At 40.9% G+C, this 21,729-nt stretch overlaps 1 protein-coding gene across 1 annotated transcript in view; it reads right to left on the reverse strand.

The window, feature by feature from the left end:
• Window positions 1-815: 815 nt before the first annotated feature.
• The window catches only part of FAM174B (family with sequence similarity 174 member B), a 66,664-nt gene continuing 45,750 nt past the window's right edge, over window positions 816-21,729 (reverse strand). The window contains exon 3 of the mRNA XM_066592827.1: window positions 816-12,124. Coding sequence (XP_066448924.1) covers window positions 12,121-12,124 — 4 coding nt within the window. The 3' untranslated portion in view covers window positions 816-12,120. The remainder of the gene's footprint in view (window positions 12,125-21,729) is intronic.

Genomic DNA, 21,729 nt, shown 5'->3' on the forward strand with positions numbered 1-21,729 from the left:
GTGGTACATAGTGGCTCAGTGCTGGTGGAAAGCTGTGTGGTAGTTGGAGCTGAGGAGGAGGTGGGCTGTGTAAGATATTATCTGATGAGCAGGAGGTCCATGCAATATATTAGTATTTGCGGAGGAGTAGGTCGTCTGTGTAATCTAAGACTGTGAAATAAAAACCATCTGCTCAAGTTCAATTCCAGCATCACTCCCACCCCCCCCCCACTCCCCAGGGGTAGTGGGGCTGTTGACTACCTGGCGTTGCCTGTGTATTTTTTCTTAGACACGAAAATAATTTAAATATGTGTGTGTATATATAGTGCAATTCCGGCATTCCCCCCCCCCCCCACACACACACACACACAGGGGTAGTGGGGATGTGTTATCCCCACCAAATTTGTCCCAATCGGATGAGTTATATATGTACCAAGTTTGGTTGAAATTTCTCCAGGCGTTCATGAGTTATGGTGGCACATACACACATTCTATATATGTAAAATAGGATGTTTTTGAAAAATTGCCCATCTTCCGAAAGGTAGAGATTTAAGTAACGAGTTACAATGCAATTCCTGAGCTTATTAAAGAGTCTCCAAATGTACACCTTCATTCTAATTCAATGTCATGTTTGCATGATTCAGCAGACAACGGGAAATAGGTAGTCCCTCCTCCAGCCGACACTTCGATCAATGACACCGCAGATGCTATGCAGCCCAGATGAACCTTGTGGGTGTTCTCTTTTGTCTCTCCTGAATGAATCGTGTTATTTCTATAAAAAGCTGAATATACAGTACTTGGGTTTTGATGGTGAAATAAAGAGCATAACAACAGTATTTACATTTCTAAAGAAGGTTTTATTAAGGGCATGAATGGATCATGGTAAATACAAAGGATATCTTCAAAACCTTTCAAATAAAATGTAATAAAGAAATGGTTTCCAATGAAGGGAGACTGGTCTCAATATATTTCAATATACTCAATAACATCTGTATTTTAATTTCATACATCTGAAAAAAAGAACATCCTCCAATGTACAGATAGTTTACAAAACAGCATAATGGAGCTGCACAAGAAGGTCAGAAGGGTTTACCGTTAGCATAAATAACAGAACATAAATCTAGAAATATATTCTAACATATCACTATGTACACTTTATCATTATATAAATTAAAAAATAAACCACCTCTATCCCATTAAACTCCAAGTATGGAACTCTATAGTTAAATTATTTAACTCCCCCCACCCTTCACCTCTAAACACACACAAGAAAGGAACACCGTTTTGCAAAACAAATCAGAATAAAGTTGCTTTAGAGACCCATCCAGCATATAGTGAAAGCAGATTAAAGGGGTTTTCTTAGTAAAAACTACTAATGACCTAGGATAGGCAATCAATAGTTAATCAGCAGGGACCCAACACTTTGTATTCCGGCGATCATCTGGTCTGCTGTCAGTGCAACGGACCGGACGTATATCATGGGGGACAGGAGAGGAAGTGCTCTAGCTGGCTTCACTTCCATTTAAATCAACAGAAGTTGAAGGCAGATATTACGTTTCCATGGCTGCCCCCTGTTGGAGGCAGAAGTGCCGAAGTGTAATACCTGCTTCGGTTCCCATTGATATCAATGGGAGTGAAGCCAGCAGGGCCGGCGATCAGATGATGACTGTGGATCCAGAGTGGTGGGTCCTCGACAATTAATTATTGATGGCCTATCTGGAGGTTTGGCCATCAATATTAATTGCCCGGAAAACCTCTTTAATTTACTAAAAGTGTTAAAAGGGTTGTCAGAGGTCATAAAAACATGACTTTTTTTGGTCTAGAAATATCATCAATCACGTCTGCAGGTTGTGTCTGCAACTTTGCACCACTAACCTAAATGGAGCTAAGCTACAATACCGCACCTTGCCCATCGACAAAAGTAGCAATCTTTCTAGAATTAAGTGACCAAGTTATTCAAATCTCCGACAACAAGCTATAGTTGAGGATGAAGGCACAGAGCAAAATGGAAACATTGTCAATTCTCAGCTAAAACAATATCATGTCATATATTTCAATGTTTTGGGGCCTGAACCAACTCAAACTTCACTTCAATTATCCATCTACTGGAGTTAGAGTCACAGTACACTTTGCTCTACCAGGAACTGCTATATAAGTGTCTACAAAGGAGGAGAGCAAAAATATCCATACACTCTATGGCCTGTTTCACATGAGCATATTCTAACATGTCTGTAATCGTATGCCATCAGTATCTGATCTGTATTTGCTGTTAGTGGTTTTATTTTCTACTTGGTAAATATGGATCCATATTTGCCCAACAGAAAATATCAAATCAATGCAAATACACAAAAAAATGACAAAAAGTAGAGCAAGCTGCGGTGTCCAGACAGAGCTGGGATAATACAGCCTTGTAAATAGATACATAGGGCCACATTTACAAACTATCTTCATTAAAAAAAAGGCAAATTTTCGTGCAAACTGGTATTTATGCAAAAATTCTTTCCTTTCTGTGCCACCCCAGTGCTTTTTCAAAAAGCAGGCTGGGCTCGTCTGGGGGCATGGCCGTCTCAGACCTACAGATTTATGTTTAATTTATGCCAAAAACTGGCATAAATTATGCCAGAAATGCTACGTCAGACGTGGCTGGGGACGCACTGAATATATGGAGAGTTGTGTGTTTCTTCGTGTAGTCAGTGCAATGTGTGCCAAGGGAAATTGTACTAAGCCAAACGCAGGGAATGCCAGGATTAGTTAATTTCCCCCACAGATTTACGTTCGCTCCGTACTAAAGGTCCATAGAACACTGACCAAATACGGAGTAAAAGTAAGCATGTCTGGAAGCGGCCTACTAAAGCTCATCCTGTTTTTCCTGTGAGATAGGGGAGCATAGAGATTCTCTAATTTGTCAAAATACCGGTGTAAAATATAGAACACCATTATTTTCCCGCTTCACAAGGTTTGACCTCCACTGATCTACAGAACACTGTTTACAATAGGCAAATTTAATGTCTCGCCCAATATCACTGTGAAACGAAAAGCGCTACAGGTAGCAGTCAAAAAGACTGATCCGGCGCTACATCTCATTATTGGAGTCCTATATTGAAATAACAATCCCACTTGAATGGGAAGGCATGGTTGTGCTACACAATGGTATGACGCACGGACATCTATGGTCCCCAGAACATGAATATCAATTTCGTATTGTGGCCCCTGGAAGAGAGCGTAAAACCCAATTCCAAAGTTAAAGAGTAGCAGGTAAGAAGCAGAAATCCACTTTTCGCATCTCCATGGAACCGCTGCTATGACTGAAGGTATAATCAAAGTGGAATCCTTCTGATACGATAAGGGTAGATCATCCAGGAAGTTATTCATCATCTGCAGGAGATTTAGGTACCGGTCAGCGCTGAGTCCTTGGAATGACCACAGGTCCAACAATGGCTCCATGTATGTATTGTAACAGAAGGAGGCCACTTGGAGTACACTTTCCTTACTTCAGTCATAGCACCGGTCCCACGGGACTTGGAGAGATACAGAAAGCGGATTTCTGCTTCTCGCATGCTACTCTTCAACTTTGCAATTGGGTTTTACTTGATCTCTTACAGGGGCCACAACACAACAATGAAATCATGTCCTGGGGCCCCTAGAAGCCTGTGCACCACACCATCACGTAGCACATCTATGTCTTCCTATTAAAGTATGCTATTGTTATTTAAATATAGGACCCCAGTATTGAGATATAGCGCTGGATCAGTCTTTTTGACTGTAGACTATGTAGAAGTAAACAAAATAACAATATAATCATTCTATTTGTGGTATGGTAGTAGGCATTTTAAAGCAGATATTCCTTTTTATAGAATAACGCTCCAAGGACTACGCTCACACAGTATATTTATATAGCGTCACAATATATTTGATATTGTGTCGCACTTTACAAATAAATAAAGCAGACAGAATTTTACTTAAAGGGCTTGAAGGAAAAAAGAAATAGCGCCACTGTGGTCCTTGGGCTGTGTCAGGTATTGCAGCTTATTCTCATTCTAATGAATTGAAATAAACTGCAATACCAAACAAATACAGTCCACGGACAACAGCGGTGCTGCTCAAGGAAAAAATAAAATGTAGATCCTTTTTCTTAACCCAACTTCGCCAAATGACGAATTTACAAAGCCAACCACTAGGTATGCCCTACAAAACCCATACACGGGATTTCTGCCGATAGACAGGCACATCTATAAAGGAGGCCGATCATGGATCACACAAACTGCCAGGCAGGACCTTCACATCTGGTATGCTAAAAAGACAAACGCAACGGCATTCATTTACACTTGTCTCAAAATAAGCAACGCTGTTGCTTTAAACACAGACATGCCGTTACAAGGCGCACAGGAAGTCTGCAGCCAGCTTGCTTCATTTGCTTAAATGAACTGGTAATTAAAGCACAGATGAGGTCTTGCAGTCATTAAATAGCTAATCAAAAAGGAATGACAAAGTACTTGTACTCTATTTTTAGCTTGTTTTTCCCTACAACCACACAAATGGAACACGAAAAACTAAGGCTAAGACACCACAGATCACATAGCAGCAAACAAAGAATTACAATCACATCCTTGTGGATGTTTGGCAGTATCACACACTTCCCCGAAAGGAAGAGCAGTACCCTTTAGCCCAATGGTTAACTCTTTCCAAGTAGAGAAGCTATAGGTTGGGTGCTAAAAGGGGTTAAAAATGGTCTGCAATCAATTTGTAACAGAAACAATAGATAAAATGAATAGTGGCATACCCCACTGAATACTGTATTATAGGGCCATAAAAGCATTGCTTCTAGGAGGATGTAAAGTATATGAAGAGCCTATGGACACACAGGGACTCCATGAGACACATGCACAGCCAGGTGTATGAGATTTAAAGGGGTTGTCCTACAAAACTAATCACTAACTTATCCCCTTATTGAGAGGATCGGGGATAAGCATCTGATCAGTCGGGGTCTGAGCACTGGGACGCCCAGCGATCAAGACTACTGAGCTCCTGAGTGTCCCGGAATGAATAGAAATAAGGAGATGGAACAATACCGCTGTAGCGCCACCTATTGGATGGCCCCATTTCTTCAAATCAATGCTAGAGCATTTATACTGTACTGTAAAGCAACAATTGGGAATTGAATGAATGGAGGCATGATCACTGCGTCGCTTGCAATTGGCCATCTCCGGAAGTTTCACTGAAATGAATGGAGTGGTGGTGTGCATGTGTGATCAATCATCAAAGTGCAGTGGTTCCCAAGTAGTCAGACCCCCAGCAGTCCGATACTTATCCTCTATCCAATTCATTTAGTGGTATAACCCCTTTAAGTCAGTATCTCTTAATCTATCGATGCATCCGACAGCACGTCAACAGAAACCCATATAGGAATGTGCAACTGTGGAGAAAGCAAAGCCACAACTCAATATACAAAGAAAAGCATATCATTGGCATTGAGCTCTTCGAGGGGCTTTCTACCTTCAGATGACAAATTTAAAGGGTGACCGTTTCTGCAAACTTGGCTTAAATCAAAAAGTACAAGAAACTTTGTAATATATCTTAATCAGAGAAAAAAAATCTTCTTTCTCCACTTATCAGGCCCCTTTGCTCCTTCTAAATTGTTCACTCATTTTGAAAAACTGCTAAAATCCACAAACTAACAGTTCACTGACAGATCAGATTACACGCTGCCCATAGAAGTCTATGAAGAGGGAAGGGGAAGGAGGGAAGTCGAGCCAAGAAAGAGAGACACAAAGATGCTGCTGTAGCTAAAAGGGTTTACTGTCTCATAGCTACTGGAATCCCATCTACACTGCTCAGTACTTCTCTGTAAAGCCTTCCATACTGCTGCTGCTTATTTTTATATGAGCGACAGGGATAAGGGAGCAGGATCTCCTTTATGCATGCAGTGTATGCGAGACATCACCACAGCTGCTGGTCTACATTCATGAGCTCAGGGAGAACTGAGAATTAGAGATGGAGCCTGTAGAGGGTAAAACTAGTAAAAATGCAGAATACAAGTTATATAATGGCTAGAAATATTGATCATTTTGAAAAGTCATCTAAAATGGCAAGTATGCATCAAAGTTTGCTCTTTCTTTATATTTTAAGACAGAAATCACGAAAAAACATTTTTAAAATGTACTTAACATTTTAGAGTAAGCTGGGTGTACATGAGTAATAACCCTATTTCTGCCCATTATAGGACTTCTGTCCTGTATTTTTCATCATTTTCCCCCTCTGTAGGGTGTAGACCTGATTTTAAATTCTTTCAGGACTGGTGGAAGAAGCCTTGCTACTGTGCAGTGTTCTATATACTGAGGCACAGAGAACTACAGATCCTGCTCTCTAATGGTCTGCAGCAAAGAGATGAACATATCATGTAGGAACCAAATAGAAATACATGAGAACAAACAGCACTGCTAACATCTGCACTACATCTGTGTATGTGTCTCCCCTTCCTCCTACTCCTTCCCCTCTGTTCTCTATACATTTCAATAAGCATGAGGACTCATATCCCCTCCTGTACATCCTGTTTAAAGGTAATTGTGTTTCCTGCTACTAACAGGAAGAATGGAGACCCTAGCAGCCAACACTTTGGAGGGATTTTTCAGAAAAAACACGTTATTTTAGGCAAATCGAAGTAAATAGCAATTTTGCTAGCTATGACGCTAGCCATCATATAAGCAAACAGGTGTCTGAAAAATTAATGTCCATTTACAAGCAAATACTGTAAAGTAATTCAGTAACAATATGATATCATAAAACCTCCACAGCAAGCCAGACCCTGCGTAAGAAGGCATTTCCCCTGAACCTTAAGTAAGTCAGAGCCTTTGCCTACTCATAACTAAAGACAAATTGTGGCAAGTGACTTTTAGAAGGACAGCAATATTGCAGAATTGAGTTTTAGGATGACATTGAAGTGCCCTGTGTTATGCCTGGAGACCATGAATGATTACATGTATCACTGCTTCCTCTACCCGTGTGGATTAGCCTTGGGTTAGGAAGAGCAGCAGGTTAGGTGCTTATGTTGAGAAACAGTTCTCATCTTTAATTCAGGCTTGCTCTAATGCCCAGCCACCTGTATTCAGTCATTCTGCCACCTAACTAGGCAAGGACAAACTAAGTAACAGAAAAGAAAAGTTAAGGCACAAGCATGCTCACTGATGTATGCAAATCATCGGGATTGGGGAAGGAAATGCTATTTAGACACCGAAGTATAGAGTAATATTAATGATGGTGCACAGAGATTATTCAAACTCCAGATGCCCATATACATAAAATACAGTATGTGGTCCTACACTGCAGTTCATTCATGCCAATATATCACCCAAATGGTCGGTATTTTTTAGAAATAACAGAAGCAGCTAGTTTGTGAGGCATATGGATTTAAGGCGGATAAATACTGTAATCACCGTGGATATAATATAAGGAAATCAAGGTTCAATTAATTAGTAAATTACATGGACTACAAGGCAGGTTTATTTTGCCTTATTTGTGGTGCATTGAAATTAAAAGGGGTATTCCGAAGATTAATTTTTTTTTTCAAGTTTATACTCATCCACTGGAGTTTAACTGCTGGGACCCCACTAATCTCAAGAACAGGGGACCTGTGTCCCATCCTATTTTTCAATGCAGGGTTGCTTCTCCCTGTCCCCTTGACATCACAGTGAATGGGCCACTAATTTCAAGTGGGCACACTGAAATACAGAGAGCTTTGTACTCGGATAGCTCTGTCATCCCCATTGAAAGTAATGGAGCCAAGGCTGCACATGTGCAGTAAGTGGTCCATTTATGGCAAAGTTGCAGCAGTAGGAAGACCAACCTTGCATTGAGCAATAGGATAAACGCAGGTCCAGCGTTCTCAGGATTGGTAAGGGTCGTAGCAGTGCAGTTCTCGACCATCCAGCTGATGGCTGAAAGCTTGAAAAAACAAACTTTTAGGCCTCGGTCAGACAAGCGTTTTTTTCCGCACATGAATAGGCATGTGAAAAGAGTGCCTCTAAAAGAACCAATGGGTTCCTATAGAAATCTTTACATGAACGCTTTTTAGATGCGCAAAATACTCGCACTTGCAAAGATAGGACATGCGAGTGCTACTCGCATCTAGGGTCCGTGGTGCGCGCAAAGAGAGGACCTGTCCTATCTTTGGAGCACGTTTTTCAAAGACTCCTATGGGAGCTGGAAAACACGCACCACACAATTCACCCGATCTTTTCCACAAGCGAGGGGCCTATTCATGCGTGGAAAAACCGCTCGTCTGACCAAGGCCTTAGTCTCCAGAATAGCCCTTTAATGAGTTGTAGTGTAGATTACTGTAGGTTTATAGAATCCTAGCACATTTCTACTAATTTCTTCCAACTTAAAAACTCTGGATTAGTTTAAAAAAAACAAAAAAAAAAACGTATTTATGGTTGGCAAACAGCCACTATAAGTGTGGTTTTGCCAGAGCGTTTTCCCAGGTGTTTTTGCCACGTTTGGCATCAAAAAAGTTGTGGCCAGATTGGCAGTAAGTCAGTAGGGAAATATGAAATACACTACAATGTGCTTTTTGGTGGCATTTCTTGGGTCAGTGCCTTTTTTTGCAATTGCATCCGGCTGTCAGTTTGGCTTTTTTTCTGACATTTTTACGAAAATGCACATACCAGTAAACAAAATCTGGCTTTTTTTTCATGGAGTTTTTAGGGTTAAGAAATGGCAGCAAAAAGTGTGTATGAAGGATATCCTAAAGTTTATTTACGTCCTATTCTCAGGATATCAAGATTTCCCTGACTACAAATGTCTGAACAAACCATATTTCCTGTTATGTCGCCCATTGAACAAGGTGGAATGGTTTCCAAGGTAAGCTATACTGTATAAGGGTCAATGATCAGACTACAAAGAGGTCACACCGATGAAACACTATGGAATGTAACATAAGGCCAATAAAAACACAGGTGGAACAAACACTCCTTCCTCCACTCACACATGTGTGCCAGATCCAAGCCTTCATATGAGCGTTTCTGAAAAGCATTGTGGCTGAAATTAATTTTTAACCATTTTGTGCTCTCCTCTCCCTGACCACCACTTATATATAACTTTATTAAACTGAGTGCTTACTCTGTATGACATCATCATTAATGGACAAAAATCATCCTTCGATCAATCTAAAGTTGGCCACACCTGCGTATTTCAATGGGATTGGATGACTTTTGCATGTGTGTGGGGGGGCCTCCCGACCCCTCCCAACAGATACCAAGTGAACAAAGAATCAGTTGCGTTCAATTTCAATGACCAGACCTTCTGTCCCCTTGGAGATAAAGCCAACACCAGATCCGTCTGCTGGTGGCTTTCTTCACTGTCCCTACTGTTAACATAATAATGCTTGGCCAAACTGAGCAATTATGTATATGTAAGAGCTGGGAGAAATAGCTGTAAGCCGAAATAGCATTTGACCGACAGCTATAGAAGGTGTACGGGCCCCTAAAGCCAACACAATGTAGAATTTAGCATCTTGGTATAATCATGACGGTAGAGTTATACGCAATGACATCAATACCATAAGAAGTCTGATGCAATTCCACCGAACGCCGATCTTCTCTCATTAAAACTGTAGCTTTAAAGCTCTGAGGTTCGGTTATATAGTCTGTAGAAATCTCCAATGAGTCATTTCCATCACCCCCTTGCTGTATTTTTCTGCCTGTCCTAGGTCTTCTATTATAAATACATACATAAAAGCACAGGATGAAACTAGGAAATCAAATCAATGCATGCAGTTTAAAGTTACACGGCAATAAGTCATGTGAAGGTAGACAAGCCCTTTCACAGATGTGCAGCTTGCGTGATACTTCGCTTCCTGACAAAAACACTGCCCTCTTGATGAAAAGCACAAAACATAGAAAGACTTCTTTCCCGTCATAAAATTATGGTCTTATGTGATGCAACTCATTACAACACTAATTTATTGATCAATTAAAAAAAAAAGTCAATTTCCTCAATTCCCAGATAACTAAAATGAAAAATAAAGAAAGTTTGAAAAAGTTTTAATGAAAAACCTCCTATTGTTGTGTCTACAGCTGCCATACATTTCCATGGTAACAGGCTACAAAACGGAGTAGTCTGATCTTCCAGTCATCTTGACCATCTGTCTAATTACATCGACTTTACAAAAATAGGGGGGGGGGGGGGGGGGGGGGAATAAAAATGGAAAAACTGATGAAAGGAGACTACGCAGTATTTGTTTGTAGCCTGGTAGTATGAAGACATACGGGAGATTCGTTATGGAAGCTGTTGACACAAAGGACTCGTTTTAACATTGTTTCAGTTTTCACTTTAGATAGTTGGTTGCAAAAAGCAATTGTTGCAAGGTGGGCACAGCTTTCAATAATTGTTTAGTTCAAAATGTGGCGTGTCAGCAATCCAGTCCAGCCGCCTGGAACAATAAAATCTAAATTTTCCACAAAACGCAGTTTATATTGGAAAATCTTACCTTGCACTGCATTATCTTTATTTGCCGCTGCTAATCTGGAAATCATTTCAGTCTGTAAATCACATCTTGGCTCATATACCCCCAACACCAATGTAATTGTGGTCTCTTCTCCGACCTTCAAAAGCCACTGCTGCATTTACACCTGATGCAGTAGGTCATCACTATATGGGACACCGACTTTGTCAACCATGGTTTAGTTATGAATAGAAAACATATATTACGTACTATATAGTTAATATAGAACATATTCAAATATATTAATGTGAATTAGGACTCCATATACACCGTAGTGAACAATCCTTGAAAACATTTGGGCTCCAACATTTTCTTTTTCAAACCATAGCATAACTAGAGATGAGCGAGCATACTCGCTAAGGACAATTGGTCGATCGAGCATTGTCCTTAGCGAGTATCTCCTCGCTTGGAAGAAAAGGTTTGGCTGCCGGCGCGGGTGACAGGTGAGTTGCGGCCATGAGCAGGGGGGAGCAAGGGGGAGAGAGAGAGATCTCCCCTCCGTTCCTCCCCGCTCATCCCCGCCACTCCCCACCGGCAGCCGAATCTTTGCTCCCGAGCGGGCAGGTACTCGCTAAGAGCAATGCTCGATCGAGCAATTGCCCTTAGCGAGTATACTCGCTCGTCTCTAATAACAACCTCTGCCTGGATTACAATGAAAAAGTCTATTTAAAAAAAAAAAAGGCCACCACTGGCAGCAATACACTAACACAACAGGATACTGAAGATAGTCATCTGATGCACATTCTTCATCCAGTCCTGAATGGTATGCAAAATATCGCTTGTTTCAAACAAACAAAAAATTAACATTTCACTTTCAATGGAACTACAAGAAAAGGTTATGAAATGTTCCCATACCATATGCTATGTCAGGCTATGAACAATTATGTGCATTCAGATTGGTAGGAATCATACCAAACACATCTGCCACTTTTAGATTACGTACAACACCTACATATCACTAAGGCACGCTGAAATGTAGCCAACACTGTTGAAAAGGATAGTTCTCTCCCGATTCCAAGTTAGTTCCATTTATGGAAATGTTACTGGAGTGTATACAATGGTAGACATCATGGTGGTCAATGGTAGACATCATGGTGGTCTGCTTAATTCCTAGAATCTCCATATAGAAATTGTGTCATGTGGATATTATCACTATCGCAAGAGCTGCTGGTAGAGGATCTAGACAGAACCATTTTTTTTTTTTTTTACATTTACGGTAACTTTGTTGGGAATGAAAAGGAGAAATCATTTTTCAAGTGCTACCTGAAAGGACATGGATTTTGTTTTACCCGTGGAATGTTTCCAGTAATTAGATTTTTTTTGTAAAGTAGTGGAAAGTCTTTGGTTTGTATTATAAAAATATATATTATCACAGATAAATCCCCCCAAACACACAGAAAGGAACGATCCAGTTAGAAGGTAGTCCATGCTTCCTTCCTCGTTTTTGTCTGACGTCTTCAGGTACACGAACATGGATTTTTAGCTTAAGGAGAAACTCATCTGTATACGTCAATTCCCTGCAGAAAAAGGTGCCGGAAGAAAAGTAGTCTCATCTCTTTTTTTTTTTCAAGATAAACATTTCCTTTCAGACCTTCGGCTTCACTGGAATTCTTTGTGTCGTGATGTCTGAAGATCAAGTGTTCTTACCTGCCATGAAAAAGGCAAAAAGATTAAAAAAGAGAAACACGAAAAGTGTAATAAATTATGTAAAGAGACATTGTGTGTTAATTATTTAGAATGTGGTCGATGCTTAATGCAAGGCCAGAGAGGACATTTCCCGAGCCACTTCTAGGGATACAAAAAGGAAGACCGATTGTTAACCCTTTCCAATCCACTGTCTGCCGTCTAAAGACATTCTGATTGAAGGCTGTACAGGTCCGATGTCGGAAGACGTCCGGCAGGGTATTCTTACTGTATATTACTGGCGGCTCTGTTGTCGGGGACCTCTCTGGCATGTCACATACTGCAGTACTGGCTCTAGCCAGCAGATGGTGCCGTTGTAGAATGGCAGAAAGACAAAGCCCCCTAGGAAAACCCTGATTCCAAAATTGGATTACAAAGGGTTAAAAAGATGCATCAAACTTGAAAGGAAAACCCATCCCAAGGGGACAGTGAAAAAGCAACGTGAGGATTGTTGCAGATATACGGTACTTACGAAATTTCTAATAAAATCATACTTGCATCCAAAGGGATGGAAAGGCTAGTCATCACCCCCTCTATTGCTGAAGGAAGAACCAACTCTTGTAGGAATGAATGTGTAAGGATTTATTCCAAAACCCACGAGTTTCAGGGGTCTCTCAGGCTAGTGCGACCTTCCTCAGGCTGTACATAGAGTGCATCACATACACAGCAGAGCATACATCTATGTATACAAAAAGTGCATAGACATTTATAGACTTACATAGAAGTTTCAGGGGTACTGAAAGGAAGATGGTAGCGACCATGTAAGTCTATAAAGGTCTATGTACGTTTTGCATAAATAGATGTATTTATCTATTGCTGCTGTATATGTGATGCACCCCATGTACAGCCTGAGAAAGGTGGCGCTAGTCTGAGAGACCCCTGAAACAGCTTGCTTTGTGGCTTTTAAAATAAATCCTTGTACATTCATTCCTACAGGATCTTCCTTAAGCAATAAGGGGTGCCCCACCCTCCCCCCACCCCTATCTGGATGCAAGTATGATCTTATTGGGAATTGTGGAGGTACATCTGCAACAATCTTGTTTGAGTGCCATCCTCAAATTGCTTTTTGTACTATATACTTTTCTTCCCCGTTTGGGCTAAGAGCGGTCGGCACTCCAGGATTCTGTAGGACCCTCTGTCTGCTGCCATTAATCATTATATAAGGCTTATGTGGACACTAGTGCGACAGCATCTGGCGCCACACACCTGATAGGTACTACATGTGATACTGTAGCACACTTATCTTTCTGGCGCCTAGTATGGGGCCTAACTTTTAACCTTGAATATCCCAAGGAGAGACTTTTTAAGTAGTGTGATCATAAACAGGCTTACAGAGGTTATCTGGGAACATAATATACTGTAAAAGTTCACTCAGCCTGCAGTGTTAAAACAGATTACATACTCACCCTTCGGCGTTCCCCGCTGCTACAGTCTATCTGATCAACTACCAGGTGCAGGGAGCCAGCGTTAATGTCCTTAACCAAAGGGACATGTGATCGCTGCAGCCAATCACCGGCTCCCTTGAGCTGGCGAATAGCTGTGGCACTCACATGACCGAGTGTTAGGTCATCATTAGAGTTGAGCGAACGTACTCTGTTGAGCTTGATGCCCGTTTGAGTATTAGCGTACTCGATGGTTCTCATTATTCGAACGAGCATCAAGCTGTGTTCGACTCTGCCCCAGTTTTTGGCAGAGGGACATAACAGGGAGAGAGGGGGAGAGGGGGAGGAGGGGAAGGAGGGGGAGGAGGGGAAGGAGGGGGAGGAGAGGGAGAGGGGGAGAGGGAGAGACCAAGAAAAAAAAAAAAGCTCGGAACCCGGTGTCCCACATACAAAAATCCTCGAGTTTCCCATCGTAGCCAATGGGGTTCGTTGCTCGAGTAGAGCTCTTTGAGTTTTACGAAAAGCTCGACTCGAGTATCGCGGACCCGAGCATTTGAGTGCTTGCTCATCTCTAGTCATCATCATTCCCCTCCCGCAAGTGAAGTTCAGCAAGGACTGGAGAGATGACAGCAGAAGGGAGCGTGGAAGGGTAAACATGTAAGCTATTTTAATACTGTAGTTCGAGTGAAGATTTACAGTATACTACGTTCCCGGATGACCCCTTTTAAAGGCCATGTTCACCTCCGCACTTTTTTTTTTAACCAATGTGTTTTTGGAAATGAAGACTTTTTACAATTTTCATTTTATTAAACATTTCTGAAGGTTTGATTTCTATGCTTGCATTGTCTTTCAAGGCAATACAGACTGGAGGACTGAAATTTTAGCAAATTCTTAGAAAAAGGCCATCCATTAGTGATGAGTTGGTTGGAAGGCATTTGAAGACATTACATACACTGTCCAAAGAAATCAGTTCATAAATGTGTTTGACACAGGGCCAGGATTGTTACAGAATTACTTAATGAGATAGTTCCATGGCGTTGGATTAGTATGGGGTAGATGGGAAGCAATAGCCCCCACGATTCCCATCTGAATTTTTTTTCCTGGGGGTATGCGAAGGAAATGGTATACAGTGTTCATAAATCAAAACATTCAACACTTAATAGCGAATCAGGGAAGCTATTACTCCTAATATTCTTATTCAAGGATGGCAAGAAGTGGAACACTACTTAGATGTTTGCGGAGCCAATAATGGAGCCCACATAGAACTTTGAAAAAAAATCAGGGGGGAAAAAAATCAAGTTATTCTATCATTCATGTTGAATGATATCTAGCAGGTTCTGCATAAAAAGCAATCTCTTGAACCCTCATGACTTTGGGAACAAACACTTGGAAACTTTGTCTTTCATTTCACATTCATTTCATGCGCCTGTCTTGTTTGCTTCCAAAAACAATCATTTGAAAGCTTGCAATGGCTTTGGGACACAGAGTAATATATATAACTTAAGTTTTGGATAAAAGGGTACTCCAGGATTTCTATTTTTTGTATTGAAGACAGACGGGGACCCACCATTCGCATCCAGACGATCAGCTGATTTCCGGGGCCCTAGTCATAGCAGTCAATGCAGGAAGCAGAAAGTGCGGACCATAGTGGGTTGGAACAGGTTGGTAGTGCAGCACAGCTGCCATTGAATTCAATGGGAGCTGCACCTGCAATAAACAACCCAGTCTGCTGTGCGATTGTCAGTGCATTCTGGTTCCTACCCTGACTGCAGTGACAGTGGCACCGGGATCAGCTAATTGTCGGGATCCAAGCTGTGGGTCCCTGTTGATCATCAACAGAAAAAAAAAATGAAATAAGTCCCAACATACCCCTTTAAATACAAGTCAAATCCAGCAGGGCAGCCTCATTGAGATCTTATGAAAATAAACAAGAACATCTGACAATAAGTATAGAATTTTAACAAAATCCAAGGTAAATAGTAGATGGTAGACTAGTTCATGAATAACACACCAGGATGGAGGTTGGTTATCCAAGTGCCATTCATGAATAGATGCAGAATAAGAGAAGCGAGAAAACTAGACCAAAGGACGGGTTATCAGTGAAGTTCCCTTATAACCATTAAATGGTTGAATATAAAATTACAGCAAACATTATCCCAAAAATTCCTATTTCTGTTATACATGCAAATATTGGCAAAGAAAAGTTTTCCTCCATCTAAGCGTGGCCTTATGATGACTTGTCCGTGTTGAAAAGATCTGTTGGTTGTTTGGTCACAGTCATGTGGCTCTGGACCGCTGTCGTCATCAGTTTACAAACACTAATGCGGCTTGTGGCAATACAATATTATTCAACATAAACATTAGGTTTGGCAGAAGTTTCTGCGGTTTCCACAGCAATCTTATATACAAACAATACAGCTCTCGGTTTTGGGACAAAAGCATCAAATAATAAACAAAATCAAAAAAATATAAAGACAAAAAAAAAACAAAACCAAATACCAAAAACACACACAAAACTATTTTCGTTCCATTATGACATTTTTAAAATGTGAAATTCATTGACAAATCCATTTAACATTCTAGCATAATGGAGCAGGATTTAACCAACTCCTGTACACAACACGGAATGGTTTACTACTGGGGAGAGCCAACATTTGAGCATCATGTGGATTCTTTTACGAGGAAGACAAGCATGCAACACAGCAACAAATCAACCCAATAAAACATCAGGCATGAAAATAGAAAAGGCGGAGGTTCCAAACACGAAGCAAGGCATGAGGGATACAGATACTGTTGCACAAGATGTGTGTTCTATTACAATACATGTTGGCTCCATTAGACGTTAGCTATAACGCTCATGTTTACTAGGAGAATGACCTATGGGGATCCACATAAACATAACTAAGGAGAATAGAAAATAGTTGGAAGTTTGAAACAATGTTTCCAATTCAATGCTTGAAAGGTGCAAGTGACTTGGCCAACACTAGATGTATGCGAAGAAGAAACAAAGCACATATCAGTAAGGGAAGTACACACTTCTAATATGTCCAAAAACCTTCGATTGGAATTAGCTCAGGAGGAAAAAGCAGTAAGAAATGCTTAGGAGAAAAATGCAGCAGATGTAGAAGAGTTATAAACCGCACCGCCGTGTAAAACATTTGGCTTAAACATATGGCAGCTATGGGATACAATTAGGGAAAGCTAGTGATAAAGTCACAAGGTTTTTTTTGCTGCCACTCTATTTTTCTGAAATTGAATGGCCAAATGGACATTTTGATGAGATACTGCCTGTTTTACCAGTGTTAATGTACAAGAAAAACCTACATGGAAGCGGGTTCTCAATATCGCGGGCCCTGTGATCAACCACATACATTCCATTATGATTAAACCACAATGACCATCATTTCAAATACACCTGATCACCAATATTAAGCCACGAAGAGGTAAAGTAAATTACATAGATCACGATGGCACCTGTTAAGGGATGAGAAATATTCAGCTTTAAGTGGTCAGTTCTTGAAGTTGACGTGCTGGAAGCAAGAAAACAATAAAGAACAAGCAAAAAGTATCAGAGCGGCTTTGATAAGGATCAAATTGTGATGGCTAGAGGACTATGTCAGAGCATCTCCAATATAGCAGGTCTTGTGAGGTGTTCCTAATATGCCATGGTTAGTACCTACCAAGAGGTCCAGGGAAGGACAATCTTGCAAACCAAATAGACATCTTCATGGCAGCAGTATTTAACTATTTAACTAGGGCCATTTTTAATGCGCCCTGCCACACTGCAAAAATTTTCAGAAATATTCTGTAGTAAATAGTATATGGTTAAAGGGATTGTACATGATTGGAAAAAAAACAAGACTGCATTCTTCAAAGAACAGTGCCACATCTGTTCGCTGGTTGCGTACGACATTGCAGCTCACCTCGGTATGCTTGTATCTTGACGTCACCAGGAAACACTGGTGGAGACAAGGTTGACGGGGGAGTGATGCCCCCTGTACCTGATTAGCTGGACAGCTTGATGGGCTGTAGTTCCTGGGAGGCCACTTAGGTAATCCTGCTGCTGCAGTATTTTCCATCCATGCTGGCCGCTCCTTCCCCCCTGCATCGCCCCAGCTAAAAGCCCCTTCCCCACCGGCGGTCCTGAATGCGGCACCCCCCTGTGTGTTGAAGTGCTGAGTGGAGTCAGCATCATGAAGGCCCCACTGCCATGAAGCGGCTTTGCCGGCGGCCCCCACCCCCCATGTGTGTTTGACATCGCGGTCGGCAACAGGAAGGACACATCGCCGGGGGACACTGAGGCTGAGCAGCAATAGCAGACACAAACTATGGACAGAGGTGCATCATTTTTGGAAGAAAGCAGCCATGCTTTTCAAACCCTGTTTAACCCCTTTAAGTACAGACAAAAGAATACTTCATCAGTACTTCAAAGCTCCATAAATCTTAAGGAGGTCAACAGAAATAGCTAGTATAGATTATAGTAATCCAACTGTACTACATACCCATTACTGAGGACAGTCTAGTGGTCAACCAAAAACACATTTATGTAGCCAAGTGCTTGACCTGTGTGGTCCAATAAAAAATGTACATCTATAATAGGAAACATATGTTGGAATATAGCAAGAAAAAAACCAAACAAGATTTTATGAGCTCACATTCCGCTTTACATTTCTTTCTATTTCTTTCTATTACAGACAATTGTGGGATTCTCTTCAACCAAAAGTCTGGCCCATATTCAGATATTCTTCGATATTACACAACACATCAAACTCGTTTCCCACCCAAACAAACAAGTTATTTTCATTTGGCAAGATGCTCAACATTTCAATCTCCAGTTGAGGCCATCTTGAAACAATAATTGAAAAATTAGGAGGATTACCGATGCTTACGCAAACAAGTAACTTTTGTTTGACGTCCCAACAGTCTGCATCCCAAGTGTCTCAAAACACTCCAGTATCTTAATAGAGGGTAACAACACTTAAAATGGGAACTTCTTATAGATGCGTCGTTCTAGTTTATCTTTTGTGCCCAACATCACAAGGAAATATATAGTTTTAAAAGCTATAAAATCACCATTCTAAGCATTCCAAGAAACGATACATGCATATACCATTCTAAACGCTTATATATATATATATATATATATATATATATATATATATCTCACACTCTTCTAACATGCTTTGATTTGCAGATTTACCATTTAAAAGGGTTCTAATGCATGTATCCCACACTTGCTACTAAGAGGTGGAATCACCAGCCTATGAATCCGCAGGGACTCGAGGCTCTACACACATGATCATCCTTTGCACAAGAGGGTGAAGATTACACCTGTTCATACAGGAGTAGAAAAAAAGGGTCTGCTCTTACTTCATAAACAGCAATATGTTTGCCCATCGGCTGTGTCTGTTATTGCAGTGCTGCCTCAACCACCTGATGCTAGACAATCCCATTAAAATAAAGAATGCTACTTGCCTTTAAACACATATTTTAAACACTGCAGCGGTCTGCATAGGGCTGCAGAGACTGAATGCTTTTGTAAAGTCTGCGGCTTTTGCAATAGCAGGGGAGGACCCTCCATAGAGATGACCGTCTCTGTACGCAGTTTAGTAAGCAGCCAGGACGCTTCCTGCCAGATGCTGGTAAAGTAGCTGCTACTGGGGCTTAGCAGACCCCGATCAGCTTGGAAGTACATTTCAGGAGGCTTCATTTACCCTGTAACTGTGGATAGCAGTCAGCAATAACAAGAACTTAAAAAAAGTTATAATGCTGTCTTTTATTAAAAAAAAAAAAACTTATGGAGCTACAATGTGTGAAATAAATAAAAACAAAAACAAAGAATGCAATCGAACCCAAACGACAGCCTTCTGTCCCACCCCCAAGGACCCAAAGCTATACCTTTTCTAAAAATTAAAGAATGGTAATTGAAAGCCAACAGTTTAGAAAAGTTTTTCAACAACACTTTATGCTATTTAAAAAAAAATGTGAAAAATGAACTTATTTTTTTCTTTTTTACATTTTCCCAATATCATAAAAAAAAATTAATACAGATATAAAAAAATGCCTAAAAAGAAATCCTTCTATAAATTGCAGAAACAAATGCTGCATTTGAATAAATGAACAAGAAAAAAAAACCTGCATAGCTTTCGAACCTGCATGTACGTAAAAAAAAAAAATGAAAACAAATTGTGGTCATTAAAAACGGGAAAATGGACGGATCTTGAACTAGTTAAAAGTGCGAGTCAAATAGCACATGGGGCTAATGAGCCTTTGCATAACTGGATTTTTTGCAAAGCTAGCATTGTCCTGGAAGATTATTCTATTTTATATATCCATTAAATGCAAAGGCACCGACGCGTTTTAAGCTTCATTGTCTAACTCATCTGAATGCCTTAAGTCGTACAAATTCTGACTTCAAACTGCCTGCCAGAAGCACAGAGGGAGATTGAGAGGCTCAGACACTTACATAGCCCAGCCAACGCTTCAGAAAGATCAATAGAACGTTCTCTCTTTTCTTCCACATTAAATAAAAAGGCAGCACTTTCTACTTCTACAAGCTTTTCCTGTGGTCAAACAAAAGCCTCGTCATATCTGAAGGACAGGTCATTCTCCTGGAGAACATGCTTCTCAGCCGTTTACAAAACTGCTCAATGCAACGAATGAATACTCTTCATAAATCTCCCAAGGTTGCGGATCTCTTAGGACAAAAGTCCTGCAGTGTTAGCCTTTAAGGAAGTGTTTAATACTTCTAGCCATATTAAGGAATAGACGGTAGTAAAGCTGTATAGAAGAATGGAAAATCTTAAGAAAGAACACAATAAGCACCTTGCAACGTGCATAGGAATTAGATACAGATAACAACCAGGAGCATAATACACTCATTGTCAAAGGAAGTCAAGCACCTAGTAGTTGTCAGACTCAAATAAAACTTTGTGTGATTGTAATGTTGATATAAGTGATTACAATATCAGAGCAGAAGGAGAACGTATTGCAGAAAACTCCACACTTGAATCGAGGCTCTAGTATTCTGTTAACCCCAAAAGATCTCAATACACAGATTAGGAATATACAAAAAAAAGAAGACCTCTTTTGGGTGAGACACTGTCGGGGTGTGCATGTAGGTCGGTGCTTTATATGGTATAAGTAGGTTCATTTACTTTGCGTGGTAACATGTGACTACTATTAATGTAGTTCGATATGATGCTGGTTATACATTGTAACACGCATATGGGACATCAACCGTTACACTAATGCATATCTGACTGATGATGTACTGGCTTTGTGTGAGGGCTGCACTCTCTTGTGAAACTTGTAAATTTTAAATAAAAATATTTTAAATACGATTGGTAAAAAGATTTTTTAAATATATTTCTTATCCGTGTATTGAGACTATCTTCTTGGGATTGATATAACTATATACACAGCTGTATACATATGTATGCCAAGTGTTATTTCAGAGTACCGTTCTAGTACCCTATTGGACCGCTTCTAGCTTGGATACAAGATGTGATACGAGCAGGCATGGAGGCTCTAGTACTCTGTTGTACTGCCTCTAGCTTGGATACAAGATGTGATACAGGCGGGCATAGAGGCTCTAATACCCTGTTGTACCGCCTCTAGCTTGGATGCAAGATGTGATATGGGCGAGCATGGAGGCTCTAGTACCCTGTTGTACCGCCTCTAGCTTGGATACAAGATGTGATACAGGTGGGCATGGAGGCTCTAGTACCCTGTTGTACCACCTCTAGCTTGGATGCGATATGTGATACAGGTGGGCATGGAGGCTGTAGTACCCGGTTGTACCGCCTCTAGCTTGGATACAAGATGTGATACGGGTGGGCATGGAGGCTGTAGTACCTGGTTGTACTGCCTCTAGCTTGGATACAAGATGTGATACGGGTGGGCATGGAGGCTCTAGTACCCTGTTGCACCACCTCTAGCTTGGATACAAGATGTGATATGGGCGGGCATGGAGGTTCCAGTACCCTGTTGCACCACCTCTAGCTTGGATACAAGATGCGATACGGACAGGCATAGAGGCTCTACTCTAGTACCCTGTTGTACCACCTCTAGCTTGGATGCAAGATGTGATCTGGGCGAGCATGGAGGCTCTAGTACACTGCTGTACCACCTCTAGCTTGGATACAAGATGTGATCTGGGCGAGCATGGAGGCTCTAGTACACTGC

This window comes from Eleutherodactylus coqui, chromosome 2 (genome assembly GCF_035609145.1).
Source record: "Eleutherodactylus coqui strain aEleCoq1 chromosome 2, aEleCoq1.hap1, whole genome shotgun sequence".
NCBI lineage: Eukaryota > Metazoa > Chordata > Amphibia > Anura > Eleutherodactylidae > Eleutherodactylus > Eleutherodactylus coqui.